Raw genomic sequence first — 24,553 nt, 5'->3', positions numbered from 1 at the left:
TTTTTTTTAACAGGATTTCTGTTAAGATTTTTCGAAAATAACAAGTTATCACTTGGGTTTATACATGTTAAGGAAAAAATATATCATATAAATCGAAGTATGCCTGAATTCTGTAATTGTGGTTAATTTGGAAGCACTTGACTGGTGTATGTTATTTGACGAAATGAATGAGGAAATGTCTAGAAAGTAACATTTTATGAGATTTCAATGGGGAGAACCAAAAAGTCAATAAGCTTTAATTTACAGTATTTTTCAGCAGTGAAGTAGCTAGAACTGAAAATCGAATGGAAACTTATCATACAATTTTTCTTGGTTTTGATTGGTTGGTTTATTTATGTGCCTATTCTCCCCTCCATCTTCTACTTCTACTCTCTGATTAGGAAAACACCATTCTACTTTTGAAATGCATCTGTTGAAACTATGCCAGACAGTTTAAGTGGAGAAAGATTTATTACAAGGTATTAGATCATTGGAAGAATTACCGGGGTGATCAAGGAACCAAGCCTGGATGTTCTGTGGCCGGGAGCAATGCAACTGGATGGTGCCTTACCACATCCTGAGACCTTTCTTCCAGCAACTCCTGTGGTTACCACCTGCTGCTGGGCATTAAGGACTATAGGAATAGGACATTCCAATCTCTATCACAGTTTCCTCAGAAGAACAAAACACTTCCCAGCATACAGCTTGCACCTTAAGTTGCTCACTTCATCATTCCGAATTACTATGAACGCAACTTTTTGCCAGAACCTGGGTTTTCTAGCTGCATGAAAGATCTGAAAATGTGTCTTCCTCCCTCCCCCCTTCTTTCCTTTCTTCTTTTTAATTTTTTTTTAAGCTTTCCAGTTTCCATCACATAAGACACAGTAAGAAGGGAGCTGGAGTGGGTGCTTGGTGACCCAGTCTATGATATCTGCTGCATAAACAAAGGGATAAAAAGAATCTCAACCTCAGCTTCTGCTTCATGGATGCAAGGCCCTGCACTTGCTTTCAAGAGACACGGGGCAGATTTTATATATTATGTAAATACAAACAGAGCTTGCAAGTAAAGATGAATTTCTGTCATTGTAAGTGATGTTGTTCATCTTTTTGTGTGCTAAAAACATTTCTCTTCTGTGAACCATCTACACATGTTCTTTGTCCAGTTTTAAGTGGTTAGTGGCCCATTTCTTCTTATTGATTGATGAGAATTTTTATGTTAGGAGAAATAGCCCTCTGTCAGTAATATGTAATATGTGTCGCAAAGATATTTACCCAGTGTGTCATATGTATTTTGACACGTTTGGCCTCTGTGTGTGTGTGTGTGTGTGTGTGTGTGAGGATATTTCACCATATTATTGGGTATACCGATATACTTGTAAAGATATGAAAATCAGCAAGTTAATATTGGTAGGCAAATAGTATTTCTTATGGTTTCCACACACAATCTGTAACCATCTGAAAAACACCTGTTAAACTGGATTTCTTTATTGGATGATATCGAGTGTACTTATTTCTCCCATCAACACCATTTTCCAGAAAAATGGCTTCATGCTAGAAAAAAAAAAAAAAAGGCTTCATGCTAAAAAAAAATGGCTTCATGCTAAGACTTATAATTGATGAGTGAAAAGTATCTTCATGGGATTAGCAGAGAGCTAGGTGTTGCCAGGAATGGCTGCCGAACATCCAGGAGGACCTTATTAAGTGTTTCTAATTGAAACACTTGAAGTGAGCACAAGCTACGTCTGCCTTCCCTTCCCCCAGCCTCTCTATCCTGTGGAGCACACGGCATCCCTCCCCAGGGCAGGGCAAAGGTGCGCCAAGTGGCCCTCCTCAATAAGGAACGCAACTTTTTGCCAGAACTTGGGTTTTCTAGCTGCATGAAATCAATCAATAAGAAGAAATGGGCCACTAACCACTTAAAACTGGACAAAGAACATGTGTACATTCTTGACTGTAAATTTCAAGCATGGACAGATTAATTATTATTGAAGAAAATGATGGTGATTTTGTATTATATTTGGAAACTTCAATGTAGCTTTCTAGTTAAAAATAAGGATAATGGAAAGAAGTTGGGTAGTGTCTATGTCCCTGAAAACAGTAAAACCACAGTTGAATCTCCATGTTATCCAGATGCTGAAAAGTCTTCTAAAGAGTTTCAACACTTACTCTGATGTGATAGAAGAAATTGTCATAAAAATACACTCAGTTTAGGGGGCGCCTGGGTGGCTCAGTTGGTTAAGCATCTGTTTTGAGCTCAGGTCATGATCTCTGGGTCCTGGGATGGAGCCTCCCCTCCCTCCGTTGGGCTCCCTGCTCAGCAGGGGGTCTGCTTCTCCTTCTCCCTCTGCCCCTCCCCCTGCTCATGCTCTCTATCTCGCTCATTCTCTCTCTCTCAAATAAATAAAATCTTTCAAAAAATACATTTAGCTTTAAAAGTTTGTGAGAATGCTTTAAAAAGATAAAAGCTAAACCAAACCAGAACAAGGAGACACCATATCGTGGCCACTACTACACTGTCAATGTCACTAACAGCAGTGGGGTTTAAGTCAGGCAACTGCCTTGGGGTTCAGAACCAAACTGAAAGCAAGTCTGGAGGAGGGCCGCTTGGCGCACCTTTGCCCTGCCCTGGGGAGGGATGCCGTGTGCTCCACAGGATAGAGAGGCTGGGGGAAGGGAAGGCAGACGTAGCTTGTGCTCACTTCATAAGAAATCCTAAGGAGGCGGGACAGTGATGGGACAGGCAATGACAGCAAGTACATAACCAAGGAGCACTGGAGAAGTGATCACATTTGGAGAAAGCCTTGTGGTCATTGTGGGGAAGTAGACCCAGCCTTGCAAGCTGGGCAGGAGTAAGTCAGGAGAAGCATTTGGGAACCATCTGCAGGTTAGGATGATAGTACTGGGGAGACTGGGGAGAGAGAGGGGGAGGGAAGGTGGGGCACAAATAAAACACGAGAATTCATCTGATTTTCTAGAGAGTGGCAAAAACAAGTAGACTCCGAGGGATTGCTATAAATAAATGGACTTTACGGTGACAGGCAAGCAGGTAAAAATGATGTGATATTATGATGACTCTTGCCATTTGTTTTCGTTCAATCAGAATTGCTACGTGTAAAATGTAGCTAGGGTCTAAGGAAATGGTGCAAATTGTATCTCTTGTTCCCTCCTACTCCACAAGACAAATTAAGAATGGGACCACCTGGAGTCCTAAACCGTGGCTGTCACTAGGAAGCCCCAGGAGATCTCCCCTGTGGGACACACACTGCGGGAACCTATTATGCAAAAACAGACAAGTTTCTGAGGCTGTTTTCTGGAAGGGGCAGCATAACCAGCAGGACCCAAGCTTCTACTTTTTTAAGGGCCAGGCTCATCCTGGGGCTGGGATGGAAGACACACAGTTCCTCAATAGGTAGCCATTCCTCAGAAGTTCTCAAAGAGAACCCACAGGCAAACTTAACCATGCTGTGTCTTTATAGCCCGGAGGCTCTCAGGTCCTCCTGCCTACAGTCAGGGGTCAAAGTCAGTCCTGACTCTGCAGAAATCCCATCCTTCCATCCACTGGCCTGATGTCAACTGCAAAAGTCGCTAGGGAGGGCACCAGGCATGCCAAAAGGGGATATCTTGGGCATCTTATACTTTTTTAATCCATGGATTAAATTCACAAGTAAAATAGAACATATACAAATAAGGAGTATACCTGTCTTTCATTTGAATAAAAATAAAATCCTCTAAGAATTTGCTGATTTTCATTTTATTCATTAAATCAACAAATATACATTAAATGACAATGTGCCAGGCACCATACTATACACTGAGGATGCTGCAGAGAACAAATCAGGTTCTGCTCTCACAAAGTGCACATTCCAGAAAGGGCCAGAATTTACAAATGAAACTAGTGTGAGGTTGATAAAACCAAGCATCAATCTTGGAATAACTATAGTCTGAAATAAGCAAGCATTGGGGAAGGTCATGGAAAAGACGTGACCGCCCAGTGACCTGTGAGCTGGACCCAGACAAGACCCCCGCCCCTTTTCCCTGCATTGTGGATTCTGCCTGCCTTTCTGGCTCCCAGAGGCTGCTCCAAGGATAGAGCCTTGACATAATGATGTGGTGTTGAGAACGCCTTCACAGCGTACTTAACTGAACCTGGTTAAGGCCTCTATGTAACCTTTTAAGATTTGGCAACAGGGGTGCAGGGACCCACTTATCTTGCAGCAGCCACAAGACAAGCCTCGCATACGCAAGTTTCCTCTGCTCATAAAAACTGCCACCGACCTATCTGGCCTATCTGGCGTGGTCTGCCTCTTTTTTCCCATCTCTCCCTGCTCCTCATGTTCCAGGGACCAATTCTTAATTTCACCTGGGAAGCTCCAGAGGGTTGCAAACCAACAGCCGGAGAGATCACGAAGCGTGAGCCAATATATAAATATCGAGCCCAAGTGAGTTCATGAGGCGTTTTTACACACACCTGATCCACAACCTGCCTCTCCTGGCCTCTGCCATCCTTCCAGTTCATCTTGCTCTCACTTCCCTAGGAGGCCCCCATGTGACCACAGGAAAAGTCTCAGGGGAGGACTGCAGGTTTAATTATTTCTTATGCAGAAGGAAAGAAAGATAGCACTTCGCTGCAAGTCACAGCATTTAGACTAGAGTTCATGTGAACCCCATTTCTTTTTCTATTGTTTTTGTATCTTCTCCTTATTCCTAATTCAGTAGATTTCGGAGCTTTCATGTCTATTATCAGATTGAAACTTTGTTCTTCCTTTCAAGCACAGGAAAAAGTGATTCTTCAGCATTTCTCTGTTAATTACAAAATAAATAAATAAATAAACAAATAATAAATAAGTGCCCACACACTGCCCACTCACAAATTATCCCATTCTAATCAACAAGCTTACATTTATACTTGAGACAGAGAAGCAAACATCTCAATTCTTTTCAAAGCTAAGGGGTCTCAGCAGATAGAATGACTGATGCTGTTTAACGAGCTTAGTAAAGTTTTAGTGTCCTTTCCAGCCAGATAGTCTTGCTAGAATTGTCTTTACATATCATGTAAAATTTTCAGTTTCACAAAATTTGTATACAATTTTAAAACCCAAAAAGGTGGTGGGACGCCTGGGTGGCTCAGTCGGTTAAGCGGCTGCCTTCGGCCCGGGTCATGATCCCAGGGTGCTGGGATTGAGTCCCACATCAGGCTCCTTGCTCAGCGGGGAGCCTGCTTCTCCCTCTCTCTCCTTCTGCTTGTGCTCTCTCTGTCAAATACATAAAATCTTTTAAAAAAATAAATAAATAAAAAATAAATAAATAAAAATAAAACCCAAAAAGGTGGAGATATGGAGACAAATTTAAGAACCCGTATTGAAATGAATATTTCTGCATAAGGCAAAGACATTTGACACTGATATCCAGGTTGTTTTTACATAGGACAGAGGAAAAAAAGAAAATTATCTGATTATATAATTTAGGCTAAATAGGATTAACATGTTGATCTTATTTGCTGCTTTAGTCGAACAAAGGAGAACAAAAATTTCAATTTATTATCTGCTTTAAAGAATTTCCAAAAAAAGTAAATAAAAATATAAAAAAGAATTACAAAAATAATTTCGCTCAATCTTTGCCAGTACTATCACAATTCAAATAAAGATCCTGACAAGGCCTTTTAAAAGGTAGAGAGAACAATTTTTCACCATTCATTTGTGTACAATTTCCATTCAAGTCCATTGGAGGCAAAAGGCAAACTGAGCAGGGGTAAGTGAATCAGCTGCAGCTACCCCAGGGTAATTGTTCAAGTCTTGGGCACAACTCCCAAGTATTTCAGAAGGTGTGTGTGTGTGTGTGTGTGTGTACTGTGCATTTTTTTTCCTGAAAAACAGAAAGCATTTACCTCACAGTTACAGTTTTCAAGAAATAATTACTGAGCAAGTTTTTAAATCCATGAAAACCACTGATCCTAAGGGTACGTTAAAAAAAAACAAAACCAAAAACTAGTGTTGTTCCAACAGTTTTTCTTTCATCCCTGTGAAACCAGAGAGTTGGTACCAGAACCCAATATCTCTATGTCTAGTCAGAATAATTTTATAAAACTAGTTTAAGTGCATCCTTGGATTAACTGTAGTATTTTACTATAATTTAAATTTTTGTTATATTACCCATTTTTCATTTAAGAATCATTATGTGTTGTGTACTATAAAGCAGAGATCCTAATCAGTAAACCACCCCAACATTTTAGTTTATCTATAACCTGGACAAGTGCATGGTATCTTAACTCTTTCTAGGATCACATTTTGTGTCCTGGCTCACTCACTTTGTACCCTTACATGAGAGGCATTTGGCACATGGTAGGTACTCCAATGTTGTTAAGCGTAGGAATGTAAAATGATACAACCACTTAAAAAACGGTTTGGCGATTTCTTATAAAACTAAACACACTCTTCCCATGACACCCAGCAATTGCGCTCCTTGGTACTTACCCAAATGAGGTGAAAACACAACTACACAAAACCTGCACACAAATGTTTATAGCAGCTTTATTCATAATTGTTAAAACTCGGAAGCAACCAAGATGTCCTTTGGTGGGTGAATAAATAATTGTGGTACATCTACACACTTCAGTATTACTCAATGCTGGAAAGAAACAAGCCATCAAGTCACAGAAACATAGGGAAGAACCCTAAATGCATATTGTAAGTGAAAGAAGCCAATCTGAAAAGGCAATGTACTACATGATTCTAAATACAGGACATTCTGGAAAAGGCAAGACCAAGGATAGAGTAAAAAGATCAGTGGTTGCCAGGGGCTGGGTGTAGGCAGGGATGAATAGGTGGAGCACAGGGGATTTTTAGGACAGTGAAACTATTCTGTATCATACTGTAATGGTGGATAGATGCCATTATATATTTGTCAAAACCTGTAGAATTTACTAGATAAAGGGTAAACTCTAATGTAAAGTATAGACTTTAGCTAATGATAATGTATTAGTATTGGCCCACAAATTGTATCAGATGTACCATATTAATATATGATGTCAGTGTCAGGAAAAATGGAGGTGAGGGGAAATACCTGAGAACTCTGTACTGCCCACTCAATTTTTCTGTAAACCCAAAGCTGCTTGTAAAAAAAAAAAAAAAGTCTATTAACTAAAAAATTAAAATTAAAAAATTGCTTAAATGTGTTAAGATATACTGAAATAAAAGAAGTTGGTTGGCTCTCAAAAGTACCTTCCTCTGAGGAATCTTCATTGAGCTAAGAACCAAAGGTGGAGCGTTCACCATATCTTAATGAAGAATGAATGGCCCAGTCCATTCAGGGGATGCTCCCTCACCTACAGAGGCCTTTTCCAGGTTGGATTTTCCCTACCTAAAAAGAGAACAGAAGTTCATTCCCTAAACTAAGAGAGGTAAATCCTACTAAAAGCTAAAATAGTGTCTAGAGCTAAGGGAGCTGAGGAAAAGGAGAGGGGAATTTATAACCAAACTCCTTCTAGGCTCAATAAAAAGCCATGAATGAATAGCGGTGGGTCACCTTTGGCTCAGGAGGTTAACCAGCAGGCTCCTGTACTGGGAATCCCTAATTAACTTCTGTGGGGAAATTTCCCAGCTAACTGGTGTTGATTGTAAATGCAAACCATCCTTCCGACATGCACAGATGTTAATGCGCTATTTTAAAAGTTCAGGGTACTTATTACTGAGTTGTCAAAGGCCCATTAATTATCCACTATACTGTATTTAGCTTTTCTCTGGTAAATCTTTTTTAATTGCCCAGTCTGCATTTACGGAGCATCTCTATTTAACATGCTCCAAACTCTGTTTATGTTTATGCCTTTTCCAATAGCTCATTAAATAGAGTTCTTACCAGTACTATCAGAATCTTCAGTGAGAACTGTCCAAGCCCACTTAAGTGCTTTCACTGCATTCCCTCATTATAGAGCATTTTCAAGTTCCGAATATGTTTCAAGTCTACCCTCATTCATATCTTTTCCCTGCCTCTGAAGAGTGCAGGAGACCTCCTTCTCCAATATTTCCAAGACTTAACGCTATTTTATAAAAGGTAACCGTTTGGAAATACATCCCTGACTGTGTTCCCCTGAGCTTCCACTCCCCAACAGAATCAAGTCCAGATTCCTCAGGAAAACACGTTAGTTTGGCCCAAAACTCGAAACTCATCTGTTGACAGTCTTTCGCTCACACCTCTTATTTCAGCCCTTTACAGAACACATCATGAAATATCTTTGTCCCTTTTTTTCATTCTTCTTGAAACTCTGTTAGGTCTTACTCAATTGTTACTCCCATGTGAAAGCTTCTGGAAAGAGATCCTCCATCTTCATTCCCCAAACAATTCTATTCCTGCCATTGTTGATGCCGTATCACCCTTTGAGGTATAAACAATTATAAATGAAAGACTCTATTGCAGGACAGTGAAATCCTTTAAGTCAGGGAGTGCCTTTCACGAATCTTGGTGGGCACAGAGCCTGCACCCAGTGAATGTTTGACAAATATTTATTAAATGAATGAAGGCATTTTTACTCCAGACCATCTGAGTTTTATTAAATTATTTCTGCTCTTTCCAGCATGTCCTAACCTACATAATCACATGATCAGGTATGAACATAGAAAAAATCAGGAGAAAAATAACGATGATGTAGATATATATGTTTCTTAGAACATATTACTTGGGATAAAAGATACAGTAAATCAGAATCCATTTAATGTCATGAACATTAAAAAAAATTTGGAAATTGCTCAGTCTCTCTGGAAAAAATTACATTTTGCAAAGATACCATTGAACTAAAAAGAAAAACAATACTGCATATTTTTCACTGAATGACACACACACACATCCCAAAAGCACCTTCGTTCCCCCCCACCCAAAAAAAAAAAAACTATAAAAAGGACCAGACTGCAGTTGTCAAGCCCTTCCAAAGTAAATCATATCTACCTGGGGGGAGGAGGGGTGCATCTTTTAAATAGGGGAGTTTTTTGTTTTTGGTTTTTAGAAATAAGCATTTGGAATTGCCTTTATAAAAACTAGTTCTGTCTGATTCTAAAAATTCTGAATTGTGTGCATTAGAGAATGAATTTTCTGGCACTTGCATATGCTAGACTTTTTATAGAGTTGGTCCTCTGAGATAGGTCTTAGGAGTTCAATTTGAAGTCGTGTCACATAGACGTAAATCTCACTGGTCTCAGAAAGAGATGTGACTGACAGAGGGGTTCTGCCTTGCATGCCTGTAGCTGAATTCATAATTCATGAACATATGTGGAGGAGAATGCTGGTATATGCAAAGCATGACTGTGTGCAAAATGAGGATATAAATACAGGTTAATTACATACTATTCACACGGGGCTGGAGCCTACTTAGTATTCTTTAGTGTCATGAATTTCCCAATGGAAAGAACATGTATTTTACTAGTAGGTTATCAAATGAAAGTGACACGTTATGGATAAAATTGATCCATAGTCTCTGTTTTTGAAGTTGGTGTGAAATATCAACCTCAGGAGTTGTTTATCAGAAACCTAGCCCAGGTCAATAAAGCATGAATATTAGTTCCCACTGAGTATTCAATAAGGTATATAAAAAAGAGTTGATAAGCTCCACATAGATACCAGGTTTCGCAGAATTACAGAGCTGAAAGGGACTTCAGAAATTACCTAATGTAGCTCACACCCACCATTTTATAGTTGAGAAGTCAAGTATCAAATCTGACCTCTCTCCTCGGGTATGTCTCTCCCTTTCCTGGTAGTCAGAGCAAAATCGCAAAACTGGTCTTAACTAATCTCCATGGATGACATGGTAAAACTGAACCCATTGCAGGTTTCAGCACAGTTGCCAGTCTGAGAGGGCAGGAAATACTCCTCCCAGTGATTCTCACGGATGAATCAAAGAACAGTAAGATATAACGGAAAGAGCACAAGATGTGAAAGCTGAAGTCATGATTGTGAGAGCTGATCCTTGCTAGTTAGCAGCTGTGTGCACTTGGGCCAGTCTCCTACCTCCTCTGAACCCCAGTGAGTTCATTTTCAAATGAGAACAATAATAATACCTACCTTGAGAGGCTGAAGAGAAGATTGGATGGTTTAATATGAGCCAATATGCTTGGCAAGCTGCAACAGCACTTAACAAAGATTTAGTCCTTATTGTCATGATCAAATACTATTTATTAAACCACTAAATAAGCACAGCATGTCACTAGGCCTTAAGCAAAGCAGAAAGCAGGGAAGACAATGGGCTTTATTCACATTAGGGTTTTTATCTCCCAAAGAGTCAGTTTTTACCAGCAGGTAATCTTATTTGTAAAATCTGTTAAGTCACCTGCTTCCGCAGTGAAACAACCCACTGCTCTTTCTCTGGTAACTTCTAGTAAATTCTTTTCTTAGTATTTGGAGATATTTCACTTAGGATTTTCTTCTTACTTCTCAGGAATTGAGCTCTGAACACTACCTAGAGCAGTTCTGCCCAACAGAAATACAATGCAAGCCACGCACATTATTTTAATTTTCTGGTGGTCACATTTATAAAGTGTAAAAAGCAACAGGTGAAATTAATTTTAACAATATATTTTATTTAACCCAATATATCCAAAATGTTATCAGTTCAACATATAATAAACATATAATTTCCTATGGATATTATTAGTAAGATGTTTATCATCCCTTTTATTTTTTTCCACACTAAGTCCTCAAAATCCCCAGGGTATTTGACACTTACGACGAACATCAATGGGGAATAGCCACATTTCAAATATTCAATAGCCACGTGCAGCTCACAGCTACCATATTGAAAAGCCATGTGGGTCTAGAGCCTGGCAGGGTGACCATACCTACTGGTAGCGCAGACCCAGAAAAATTAACTTAGTAACTCTCCATGGAAACACTTAAGAACACTGATGGAAACAATCACATTCTAGCACATAGATGGGGGAAGGAGCCCTAACAACATAAGTGATAGCATAGCAACCAGCTGTTGTACAAAAGGGAAATTAGAAAACTATTACTTTGAAAAGGAGCATTTCTGGGAAGGTCATCCTTTTTCTATTTTGTTGAATGTGAACTAAGGAAACTAGTAATACCTTTACGCGAATATACATTTGATAAGGCAACATTCTCATTATCTTCTTATTCTACAATGCAGATGCTGACATATTTTGTCACAATGTTGACTGTTCTATTTCTCACTTAGGATAACAAATAATAAAGCATGAAATCTTCCCATGACATAGCCTGCCCTGGGGGTCTTGGGGTCACTGGGAGGAGCTGAACTACATGGAACGGGTTGGTCATCGGAAATCTTTCCATATCATTTTATAAAAATACCCTGCTAATTCCCGGCTGGGGCCTAGTCTTGCAGTCTCGGAAGCCTAGTTCCATTTTCTTCTATTCCTCCTATAGGTCCTCCTTCCCCTTGCAGCTACAGAGGCTGCTTGATCTATCGGACTAAAAGCTGGGGGTGAGAGATGCACAGAACCTGACTTTCATCTCCACTGTCCTGACACCCACTGAGGGTGATGTCCTTTGCTCACCCTCACGGTTGCTGCTTTTTCAGAAACTTATGAATAGAAAGGAATACCACAAGCAGCCCGGCTCCATGTCTCTGAGCAAAGTCAGCAATCATTATGTCTTGGCCGGAACTGCCCCCCTGCCTCCCTCTTCTGTCTCTCTCTCCTCTTTCTGCTTACTCTGAATCCAGTGCTTCCCTTAGTGTCTGTCTGTTTCCCTCTCTCACCACACCTCATCCACTCCATCCCAAGGACTGAATGTCATAGGCCTGAGAATATATAAAACTGTGAGGGGCACCTGGGTGGCTCAGCCAGTTAAGCATCCAATTCTTGGTTTTCACTCAGGTCACAATCTCATGGGTTGTGAGATCCAGTCCCCTGATGGGCTCCGTGCTCGGCAGGGAGTCTGCTGGAAGATTCTCTCCCTCTGCCCCTCCCCCTATGTGTGTGTGCTCTCTCTCTCTCAAATAAATATATAAATCTTAAAAAAAAAAACCCATAAAGCTGTGAGAGGTGGGTGATCAATGTGCTGAATTAATTTCCTAGAGATCAGTTGTGAACAACAAAACTGTAATGGATTTTTAATAAAGATTTTATTAAAACTTTTTACTTTCTTTGTCGATGGAAGATTTTGTATCTTCACTTATAGCATTGTCTATAAGGAGATCCCACTGTCACCATTTCTAAGCACCAGCACTTGCTTTCATAGCTGATGAGCTGACTTGGGTGAAAACATCTGGATCAACCATAGTTTCCATTAATATTCAGCTGAGTAACCTTCCTTGACCATTTCAGTTGTTGAAAGGAATTGCTCTCCCTCTGCTTCTCAAACTTCAATGTGCGTACTAATCCCCAGGGGATCTTGTTCAACCGTAGTCATGATTCAGTAGGTCAAGGCGAGCCTGAGATTCTGCATCCCTGAGACACCTCTGAGAGATGCGGATGCTGCAGGCTGCAGATCCTACACCTTGAGTTGCAAGCCAATAGCTCCACTCTTAGCACAACATCACAGACAGAGTTGGGGTGTGAGCATGAAATGCCTCCTCTCCTAGACAGTAAACTTTTGGAGAGCACATTCTTTTTCATACATGTTCCTTACAATGATCTGAAGCAGATGTTTGTGGAATCCATGATTAAAAGGTTATCAGTGGTCACTTATTTTTGTCATTCTATTCTCAGCAACCGATTACAGTGACCAAGTCATGATTTAGTCGGTGGACTGTTAATGAATTTGCACATATCGATGGTGACTGAGTGAGAACCTACCTGCGATCCCAGCTCTTTGCCCTCCCCTCCCTGGGATCAGAAGTAGACCTCCGGGCTCAGGCCTTACTCTCAATATCTGACCAGGGAGAAATTACATAATGAGAACATAAATGAAGCAAATTTCCCTTTAGTTTTATATCGTGAAGCACAGTGTTACAGTTTGCTTTCATGATGCCCTTGATTTCAGATTCTCACTTACCTTTACTATTATTAGCAAGTTTGTTCCTGGCCCTCACTTGGATTCCCAGGTTTTTATTATGTTACCATTTGTGATGGCCACTGACTTCTTCCCTACTTCTGATCTGTGTATTAACACAGGACTCTCAGGTCAAACACCTCCAGACTACTGACCCCACTGGTGCCCTCAATATCAAGTTGACCTAAACCTGAGCATTTTCACAACTGAAGTTTTGCCCCTTTGTTCCTAGAACCAACTCATCTAATGGAATCTTGGTCTGGTTAGTGAAGCCTCACTTTCAGCTTTGCTGTGATGAGTTTTATAATGGATGTCAGTACAATTTTCCCATTCACACTGCCAAGGATTGAAATTTTACCCTCTGATTTTGGAACAAAATTCTCTGTTTTTGTTCATTTCTCTCATGTCCTTCTCTCATGGCCAAATTTTTCTCCCCCAGGCTAATAAGTGCATGCCTTAACAACAATACCTTCATCTCTCTATGAGCCCATCAGAGAATGGATCTCAGTGAGTTTCCAGGGTATTTGGTCATGCTTCCTTAACAGAAACTTCAGGTTTCCTCCCTCACTCATTTGAGTCCAACCTTTCTTTCTTTCTTTCTTTGGGAGTGGGGGCAGAGGGAGAGAGAGAATCTCAAACAGGTTCTATGCCCAGTGCAGAGCCAGACATGGGCTCAATCTCACAACCCTGAGATCATGATCTGAGCTGAAACCAACAGTGGGATGCTCAACTGAGTGAGCCACCCAGGTGCTTCATGATTGCAACCTTATCTTAAAGTAGGTAGATATTATGCCCTTAAATAACCATAACTACTACTTTTCAAAAGTATGAAGAAAGATATTATTTGTGCCCTCCTTAGAATAGTGTCACATTACCTGTTCCTGGGTAGAACTCAATGTTTCAAACCCAACCATCACCAAATCAACAAAATTCCTATAGGACATCTGTGACTACTACTCTTAATAGCACATCCCCTGGAAATATGAAACCCTATGGGACATACTTCCTAATTTATATTAAAAAAACAGATCCAAGTACTGCAAATCTCTTTGGAGAGTCTTCTGGAATTGACCTACATTTAAAAAAATAATTGTTATCAATTTTACTTTTGTAAAGTAGGAAATTAATTAATGAGCTGCCAATCTACCAAAATAAAGAAACCTTTACAAATCCTTTCCCCTGCTTTGCTGAAGGATCATTTCTTCATTGTTACTGTTACACTGATACAGTGACTAGGCCATAAACCAAAGATGCAAGTAATGAAGGACCATTTTGCTATGGTTCCTGCTATAAGGGCTACCTTTGTTTTGATTATTGACTCTCTGCTACTGAAAAAAGACCTGAAAAGTAAAGAATTCCTATATCTTTATTCATGTCTATTATCTGAGCTTCAGAAAGAAGTCCAGCTGCTTTTTACATGGATGAAATCTCTCAGATTGGTGGTTCAGAAAGGTGACTTTGTCCTTCTTAAATACAGTGTACTTGATGGGAAGCCAAGTCAAAGTCATCCTAAGTCTTTTTAGACTCATATTCACTGTAGATCCTACTTTTTCTATATATGCATGATTTTCTATTTGACTAATCCTCACCTACCCCACACACTGCCCACTGCTCTGTTTATATAAAAGGATTCCCCTGACAGGAAAACAGGGCATGTGCATAAATTAAACAAAAGAAGTAGAACTGATTCAAACAGCCTACTTATGAATCATGAAGATGAAAAAATTTTGACATACTTCAGATCACTTTAAAATAGATGCTTAATTTTTAAAAAAAAATATCTTAAATGTTGTCATGGGCTTGAAAATTGTTCAGCTTCATGACAGATGTCTAACATCCTAGAGATCCAGGCAAGTCTTATCCAGGAAAGGTTAATGCACTGCTTTCTGGTTCCAGCAGAGAGTAACATATCCCTATCCCTTAATGAGTACAGACCTGAAGACAGTCTCTGTATAGAGCTTAAATTCAATTTCTAGCGCACTAAATCAGTGACAGTGTAACCCAGGACAGGCTTTTAATTTTAAAGCAAACCTAGCTCTGACAACAGCCTTCTCATTGACATAATGGATAGCTCTTTTTAAGCCTGTGAAGCATTGTTCTTATTTGCTAATCATAGCACCCCAGCTGTGCATACCTCACTACATGAAATGGAAATGGTAATTTTGGCTTCCCAGGTCTATGTGGTAGATATCTTAGAATTAGTGATAAGGGAACACTTTCCACATCGGTTTCAAATGCTTAGATATGGGTTTTTGTGAATATGGTGTTATTTGATTATAACTAAAATTCAGAAATGACACAAAATAAGTTACATTACACAAATAAGCTTAAGATTCTCTCTTCGTGTATGAAATCATACCGGTTCCTAGACCTTAGACACTAATGTTATCAACTCTGGCAAGTCCCTTGTAGATGCCCTTTGACTTACGTAACCAGAGAAATGCTATAATAATGGCTTTAGAAGAACATGTACACACTCTGTGGTGCACATATTCTGGGGACTGGGCAAATAGAATTTATAATAAGAGCAAAACCAGCATTTTGGACCTGGAAAGAACCTTGAATGTTATTTTTTGACCAATCATATCATTGGTCAAATGGAAAATTGAGACTCAGAAGGGGGAAACCAAAAGAATATGTAAACTTTGTCGGAACCTAAGAGCTGCGCTGTGTCATCATGCTGAGTGACACAGGTAACAGAGAACTTAGAGGACCTGTCTGGGGTCTGAGCTACCAAGCAGCTAATTCATCTCTTCTAACTCCTCACATAGTCCATTTCCCCAAAGGACAGCTGCCTTTGTAAAGAAAAACCATCACTGATGGTTCTAATATTGACCCATCATCTTAGGGTTGGGAAAGATCTAATGCTGTCATTCAGATCATTGCCTCTAGAAAATTTCCAGACTGACTTATTTCCATTTTAATCCTTCTTTAGTTTCTTTTGCAATCAGCAATCTATATTAGCTCTGCATGTATACAAGACATGTAATTACTGTTTTATGGTGATAAGAATTATGGCATTGATGGGAGTAGTAGTAGTAAGAGCAGAAGCTACAAACTTGCTTTGCATAGACAAATAGAAGCACCAGAAATACAGAAATCGTCCCATACATAAATATATTCTCAGACAGTCAAGTGTAGGTAAGAATTAAGTGAAAAAGATCTATCCCAAAGCTTTCCCAGGCTGACTTTTCTATCAGCAAGAACAGGAATGTCAAGCTGGGGTTCTGGGTGTACCTTTCTCAGAGAAGAACTAGTACTTTGTGAAATTTGGCCCCACTTCCCTAATTCTAGTGATCTAAAAAAAAAAAAAAAGAGCTGGGGCAATGGGTGGTATCTCTTCTAGATTACAACACCCTTTCTGATTCACTGCACCCTTAGAAACTCAAGAAGCAAACAAACAAGCAACAAGTTCAGCCCCTTTCTCATACAGAAGAGAGAATAATGCCTGGGCTTCGTTCACAGGTCAGTAAATATTCACTTATTCACTGAGCATGTATTCTTATTCATGTAATTTCCACAACTACTAGAATAACTTCACAAGGACTTGCCTGTGGTCTTGCCTCCTGACTGGCCATGCCATCAATTACCAGTGACACCAGGATATAGCTGGAAGGAAGTCACTTGGTGGTGGTAAGAATTAGGCAATATCATTCGAGATAATTTGTTCTTTTCCTGACATCCACCAACACATTACAACTATTTTATAAAATTATTACCTGATAAGCACTTTCTCATGACTAGCAGCACACTGCACCTTATATTTGATAATGCATAAGAATATAAATACAATTAAATCCAGTTCTAATCCCTAAGTCTTGCTTCCATAGGCCTAGTTAGTGCACCATTCAAATTCTAAAACAAGTCACTGGATTAGCCAGTGAGTCCATATAAAGGGGAATCATCCTGTTTACCTGTTACTCAGTGATTGGAGCTATTTAATATCATAGCTAGACAATTTCACCTGAACTGTAAAATACAGAACATGTTTAATAGCAAGTTGTGTACTTGGATATTCAAACATTAAGGAGTTTTTTGTAAGTGACTGAGCAAAGACCTTCAAATCTACTGACCCAAGGATTTGTGGATACTGTTCAAAAACGATAGCATCCATGTGTATAGATACTACTTTTAACTGCTCTGTGAAGGAAGTCTGAAAGTCCATCAGAATGTAACAAGCATAACATTTTTTTTTCACCCTTGTGTAGTAAACAGGATATAGTTCAAGTGAAAGGAAAAAATACAACTTTTGCACTAGTTATTGCAAAGATATTGAAATAGGTACATCGACCACACAGATTTATGCATAAATTATTCCAACTCATACAGAATCCCCAGTAAATGCACAGAGGACTGTCTGGTTTTGTGTGGATTTATATCTGTTAGGTAACTCAGAGATTTAAATACCAAGCCCAGCACTCAAGGATGTTACATAGATTTATGATTCTCCAGTGAAGACACCAGGTTCATAAACCAATGAATAGATTTCAAAGTAACATAACTGCTGGGTTTCAAGCAAACTCCTACTTCTTTCATCCATGAAAAAGCAAAGATTAGTCCACTATGTTTGGAGTAGCATATAATGATGGCAACTGTCATAAAATCTCAATGCCAGAAGATGATCTTTTAGTTCAACCTTCTGCGTGATACTTATAAGTTTTTTCTGCTGCAACTCTGCCTACAGTTTTCGAAACTATGCTTAGACCCTCCAACGGTGGGGAACTCACTGCTTCTAAGGAATTATTGTTGATCTTTGGATGCCTTTGACTAGTTAAAAAATGCATCCTTACATTGATTCAAAATCTCTCCTGTAACTCCTCTGCATCTTGTCCTAGAGGCCCTACACAAAAGTCCTATGCCTCCTCCTCATTACAACCCTTCAGTACTTACCAGACAGCACTGAACTTCTCAGCCTTCCCTTCTACCTAATGATCCCCAATCTCATCAACCATCTCTCATGTTGTTTTTCTCCTCCCTCATAAACACTGAATTCTAGCCTAGAATCGGTGCAGAACTCTATGACTTAAAGAGAAAAACACTGAACATTCTCTGTCTCAATTTCCACATTGGCAAAATGGAAGTGCTACCTCAAAAATCTTCAAAGAGGATCAAATAAGAAAGACATGGAAGTCCTCTGAAAATTGAAAAGTGTTAATAAAAATAGAAAAAACAAATTTCTAAGGACCAGGAAACCTAAATTTCAATAAGCTGAAGACCACGGTATCCTAAGGAAAATCTCTTCAAAAAGTAGAAGAAAATAAAATTATTTTACTTTAGTGTAAATCAATGAAAAATTTCAACCAATCTGTTTTTCTGAAAAATCACTCCCCCACCTTGTTGGGCCTATTGATACACCCCAATTACATCCAAACTCAATCCTTTTAAAATCAACGAATTTTAATAAATGGAAAAGACATCACTGAATCGGAGAGGAATTGATGGCTTGTTCTCTGAAACTCAACTTTGTCCCATTCCTTTGGATGAAACAATGTTTTAACACTTTGTTAACAATCCCTTCTCCCCTCCCTGGCCCTCATAATCCTTCAAGGATTCCTCCATGCTTTCAGAATAAAATCTATATCCCTTTCTTTGTAGACCCAACAAATTCTCCCTCCTCATCTCTAGCTACTATCTCTCACTCCCTCTCTATTCCAAGCACACACTTATCTGGCCTTGTTCCTTCTTGTCCCGCCCACCCCTGTTCCTTTACACAAAGTTATATCCAAGGCTCTGAGGCCAATGCCCTACTTTATTCAGACAGCAGATTTTCTCACCATTCAAACCTTCACTCAAACATCCCCTTCTCCAGAATTTCACCTGAATCACTAAGATGATCTGGGTTTCTTATTTCTATCATAGCACTTATTTCCTTATATTGAAATTGTCTGTTTACTTTTCCTCTTCCTCACCAGACAGTAGAATCCCTGAAAGATGATGTGTATTTTATCCATCTTGGGGTAGTTAGTAACTAACACAGTGCCTTGCATAGAGTAGGGACTCACTATATGTTGAATGAATAAATTAATTAATATGCAGTAGAGAGAACACAAATATACAGGAAAGTGACCATCGATCCTGCCTGACCTTTACCAGAGTTCAGAACTAACTCCAAATCAATAAAGTATTTTTTCAGTAGTCAAAGTCAAATCTAGATGCTATTTCCCTACCCATTCCTGATCTCTAGAACCTCTTTATCATTTGCAAAGCACTTTCTACATGTTCACCTACATTCCGCCATTTAATCATTAATGCCACCGCAAGACCGTGTTACTCAGCTGGGATTTAATGCAACAAGCTCAGCATGTCCACATGGTGTAGTAAGAGGAGCACCGGACTTAAGAGTCAGACAAACTGAGGCCAGTCCTCATTCTGCCAGTTGACTACTGGTATGTTACTGGACAGACCTCTTATCCCATCAAAATGGCAGCTCCCTCTCCCACTTTGTCACTCTTGGTGAAGGTAAAGTGTCTTTTTCATACATTGTTGTCATTATTATCCAAGTTGGCAGTTGGAGATAAGCTAAATGATCCAGAAAGAGCACAAACTTTAGGGTAAGGTGGGCCTGGCTTTGACTCCTAGCTGTATCACATAATAGGCAGGGAATTTTGTGCCAGTTAATGAACCTCCCTGAGCCAGTTTTCTCATATATAGAGAGATACTAATGATTTTCTCTTGGGTTACTGTAAAGCTTAGATGAGATAAAGAGTATAAAAACATTTATAAATTTTTTAAGTGCCATATAAAATTGCTATTATTATTGTTCTTGTTTGGCCAGGTTTAAGAATGACTTAGAACAATGTTTCTCAAAGTGCCTTGGGTGCCACATCATCACAAGAGTATTGAATAAGTTACCCTTAAAAAGTTATTGATAACTGCACACACTAGCTTATTAAAGGCTCTGAGAAGTCCTGCTGGAGAGAGAGTTGTTTAACTCCATTTAACCTGCCATTTTCCAATTTATTTGAATAGGGAACACATGTTAGACCTTGTGGACTATCAAGCATGAGAAAAGCAGAAATGTTCTTTCACCAGGTCTTCTCCATGGGACTCTCATGATAGATATTCAGAAATGAAAACCAAAATAGTAAAACCGTAAAAGTACTCTCTATTCTACCATCCACTGACTCACTGACTTATTGTTTGCAATATGCCTACTTGCATTTAGAAGACAACCAAATATGTACACATCATACATACACAGGAAAAATTAAGGTAGAATTTTAAGAGTGAGTCATGAATTCTGAAGGAAGAAAGCATCTAGATATAATTGATCATCAGTATGAAAACTAAAAATTGTTCTGATGGGGCATTTGTGATTCCCCCTGGCTGAACTGCCCTCTTAGTAACTTCTGGAATCATATGAAATGAACAAGAAAAAAAAGTACTTATTCATTTGCAGGCACATTTCCTTTAAAGTCATAATTGCTCTTTTCACATGGTAGCGAAAGTTCACTTCATTATTTCAAATGGCTCTTTCTCAGAATCAACTCCTGTGACCTTAAAAGCTGCCATTAATTTCCCATTAGTAAACTTTAATTAAAATGAATATGTACCATTGCTTTCAGCAGTTGCATTCGTAATAAGTGTATAAATACATTCAAATCTTGCCCAAAATGTTTCAAATAGCTATTTCTGAACAAGCAAACACTTTGATGTTATTTCAAAGGCTTGTATCTACCGAAAGCTTTTAGAATCTTGCCCTTACCTAAAATAACTAGAATTTCATGGGAATACAAGGAAAAGTTACCAACCTAGCTAAAATCTATTTTATTGATCTTAAAAAGTAGCATGTTAAAACATGAATGACCTCTGAGCTTTGAACCAATCATTACCTTGGTGTTTCTGCAACATTTGTGTATAGTGCATGGAAAAGAAAAGCTAGAAGAAGCAGAGGGATGCTCCTAATTTAAGGCATCCAAATGGCCTAAGATAACAGTCTGATACAATAATCTGAGATGAACTGCATTTCACCAGCTTATTATCTCAAAGATGCATCTGCTATGCAAAGTTCCATTCCAATATTCCACACTCAGAGAAGCTGAAACAATTCAGAATGCAACTGAATTCCATGAACTTTCTGATCCCTTTCCCATGTCCTACATTAGGCTAAAGTTTGTTCATTTGTTTAAACATACTTCATAAAGAGAAAGTGAGGCTGAGTCTTAGATCATACTTCCACCAAGTTACCCCACTAGCCTCCAAATATCTTAACTAGAGCCCAAGAACAGTTAGATAATTCAGACTTACATATGGAGCACATTATTCTGAAAATATACAAGTATCTGAAAATACTTTCAACAATACTTCCTCCCAGACAACCATGCATTAGCAGGAAAAACTTCAAAACCTCTAAGGAAAACATTGTAGAAATACTTGACAAAGAGGGGTCATGTGTGACCATAGTTTCTCCAAGGGTTGGGTTGGTTAATGCATTTGTCGGACAGCCTGTGCTTTTCCTTCTGCATGCAACTGTCCTGAGATAACTAAATGTCATTTTTCCACTGGGAAAATGCTCAGTTTAGAAGGTCTAGTAAATACAACGATAATTAAAATTATTTTTTCAGGTCACAGAATTTGATATGATATTGTTCAGAAAGTATCAATGGATAGTTCTTCAGTTAATATATTGAGAAGTGTTTGCATTATTTACATAAATGTAGACATTTTAAAGGTGATTAAAAATAAGTGATTTCCAAATCCTGCATAAAGTTTGCAAAAGTTAACAAATGGAATGTTAAGCTTCATTTTCCACATTATCAGATTAAAACTACTAATCATATGCACCTAGCCACTAAACAATTTCAGCAATTAACATAAACATTTGAGTTCTTCCTCAAACTTGAATAAGGGCATCAAGCTGTAAGTCTTCATAATAGTCATTCATGGAACATAACAGCTATCACATTTAACTGATATTTCAAAGTCCTTTGAGTCCAAAACATAGAGTTTTCCAACATCAACTTGTCTGACTGCATATCATATACCCCTTTTCCAGAAAGTATCTGTTTGAAAAAAAAGTTTCACAGTTTGAAAGGTCACTGTCTATGGCAATGTTTACCCTGCTTTACAAAGCAGTGGTCCCAGGAAAGGTTGCAAAATAACCACATTTGCTCTTCTCAAGAAAAACACTACTGTTCACCACAAATAAAAGAAGTATTTAATCCCATTCCACAAATTCTCTGAGTCGTTTCCACATGGGATACCTCAGCAGAGTTAATGATTTCTAATGTCTTTATCACAAAGGTAACTACAAATGAAATTGAATTGGACACTGGCCTAGCAGCATATAGCCCCACATTGGTGCACTTTTTAGGAAGTTTTCTCATTTTACTTAAACTACACACTTATTAAGTCATTGGAAACCCAAAAAGCTCTGAAAAGTTAACATCTAAGGGCTTCAATACAAAGAATTTTTGTAGGTGTAAAATATTGCTTCAAAAAGCTATTAAAAACACATAAAAGTTGGAGGAACCTATTTCTGAGCAAACTGTTTCATTATATTCCTAAATCTAGGCAGTGACTGCTCAAATGACAGCTCCCTCTGCCCAGCGAGTTTAGCCTTCTGTTCCAGTTTCTAAGTGGAAGTGATATCTGTGTAAAAAGACTTGGTAGATCAGATGACAAGCAGCAGAGCAACCAATGAAGATGCCAAGTACTATTAAAGTTTACAAGACGCACTACCCCTTTTCCAAGGGTTTTCAGTTGTGTGGGAATTCCGAATAGGGGGATAGTGCAAGATAATCAGAAAGTGCATCATAAAAGTAAGTCTGGGCCCCATAAAGTGTACTTACTCATATTTGGAGATAGATATAAATACAGATTATAGATTGAGATATAGGTATAGGTATTCTCCGAGAAAAAGACAAGCCATCTCCAACAGTGAGAATTACAAGGTGGGTACTTCACAGCACTAAGAATTCCCATATAACTAGAATTAGCAACAGGGAACAAAAGAAGCCATCCAAATTGCAATATACACCTTTGAATTGAACACAATAAAAAAGGATTTTTAGAAGATGTGACAGGAATCCTCTCCTACTCACTGAGACGATATCACTAAAAATGGGGAGGGGGTAGCATATAAACATAGAGAAGCTAGTGAAGCAGAGTGGGAAAACAGAAGGGATAGGTTGATCAAAACCACTTTGCTGCCTGTCCCTTGTTTCTCACTTCCCTCCCACCCTAGGTTGTGATCACAAATCTTAAAAATGCAAAGCCCAGTTTAAGAAAAAGAAGAAAAAAACTGAAAGAGTGTGCCTAGGGTTACTACCAGAGCAACGCTAAACAATTTCCGTGCAAAAGCAAAGCAGCGATGATGTAGTAGCAGCAGCAGATCTCCCTCTTCCCCACCCCTGATACGGTACCTCCAGATTTGCCCGAGCTGCAAGATGTGGATGAGTGACTGCAGGAGCCAGATGCAGAAGGAGCAGGACGCAGACCTGTGTTTGCCGCTGGCCCGGGTGGCCCCACTACTGTTGCTGCCGCTGTTGGTGGCGGCGATGTTGCTCTTACTGGCGTTGGATGCTTGCCTTTGCGGCGTGGAAGGACGAGCCTCGCCTTCCGCGGCTGCAGACCCACTGCTGGCCACCGTCTTGCAATCGGTTCCAGGCTGCGGGCAGCTGGAGGCGGCTGTGGTCGTGGCGCTGTCCTCGGTGCTGAAATCGTGAACAAACCAGCGGAAGCTGAACACTTGCACCGAGAGCGAGCCGAGCACCACGAAGAAGAGCGTGAGCCCGAACCACCAGCGCTGGCCGCGCAAGTAGTAGTCCACGGCGAGCCAGATGTCCGTGCCCACGTCCGCGAAGTACACGGCCACGGCGGCCAGGATCCAGAGGCAGTCCCACAGCGAGTAGCGCCGCTGCTCCCTGCCCAGGCGCAGGCACAGCGCCGCCGAGCCCGCCCCGCTGCCGCCCGGGCCGCCAACGCCGCCGCCCGGGCCGCCCAAGCCCCCGGAGCCGCCGCCCGAGCCGCCGCTCCCGGCGCAGCAGCAGCAGCAGCGCGAGCAGCCGCCGCCGTCCGGGCAGCAGCCGCCCCCGGCCGCCTCCTCGTCCTCGGCTCCCGACCCCGACGGCAAGCCCGGAGCCAATCCCTGCACCGAGCCCGAGTGGTCCGAGTTCTGCAGCGGGGTGAACGCCACGTCGCTGCTCTTCTTCATTTTCAGCCTCCCGTCTGACTTAGCGGCCATGATGCCTCCAAACCGGAGGAGAGCCCTCCTTTATCTGACACCTTTCCCCGCTGTCTCCTCCTCCCGCCACCTCCTCGCCTCGCCCCGGCTTCCCTCCCTGGCGGCGCGGCTCCCCCTCCTCCCGCTCCTGCGCCGGCTCGCCCGCCGCCGCCCGCCGGGCTGGGCGCTGGGCCGGGCTAGCGGCGCGCCTGGGGCCGGCAGGAGCGCCGCCTGGCTGCCTGCGCGGAGCCAAGCTGCTCGCGGCGCCCCGCGCCCGCCCCTGCCAGCCGCCCGCGCTCCTCGCCGTCCCAGCCCCACGGCTGCCGCCCGAGCTGCCGCCGCCGCCAGCAGCAGGAGCAGCAACGTCCGCCGCGCCGCACCTCGGACCTGCACATTCCTCTCCTCCCCTCGCGCGCGCTCCCTCCTCCCGCTTCCTCTCCTCCACCAGCTGACTCC

The 24,553-nt window shown here is 40.6% G+C and overlaps 1 protein-coding gene across 1 annotated transcript in view; it reads right to left on the bottom strand.

Annotated features, from left to right (window-relative positions):
• XKR4 (XK related 4) overlaps window positions 1–24,118 on the bottom strand; it is a 413,701-nt gene extending 389,583 nt beyond the window's left edge. The window contains exon 1 of the mRNA XM_021688257.1: window positions 23,298–24,118. Coding sequence (XP_021543932.1) covers window positions 23,298–24,118 — 821 coding nt within the window. The remainder of the gene's footprint in view (window positions 1–23,297) is intronic.
• Between the last annotated feature and the right edge of the window lie 435 nt (window positions 24,119–24,553).

Source organism: Neomonachus schauinslandi, chromosome 4 (genome assembly GCF_002201575.2).
Source record: "Neomonachus schauinslandi chromosome 4, ASM220157v2, whole genome shotgun sequence".
Classification (NCBI taxonomy): domain Eukaryota; kingdom Metazoa; phylum Chordata; class Mammalia; order Carnivora; family Phocidae; genus Neomonachus; species Neomonachus schauinslandi.
This window is presented reverse-complemented; position numbering and strand designations above follow the sequence as displayed.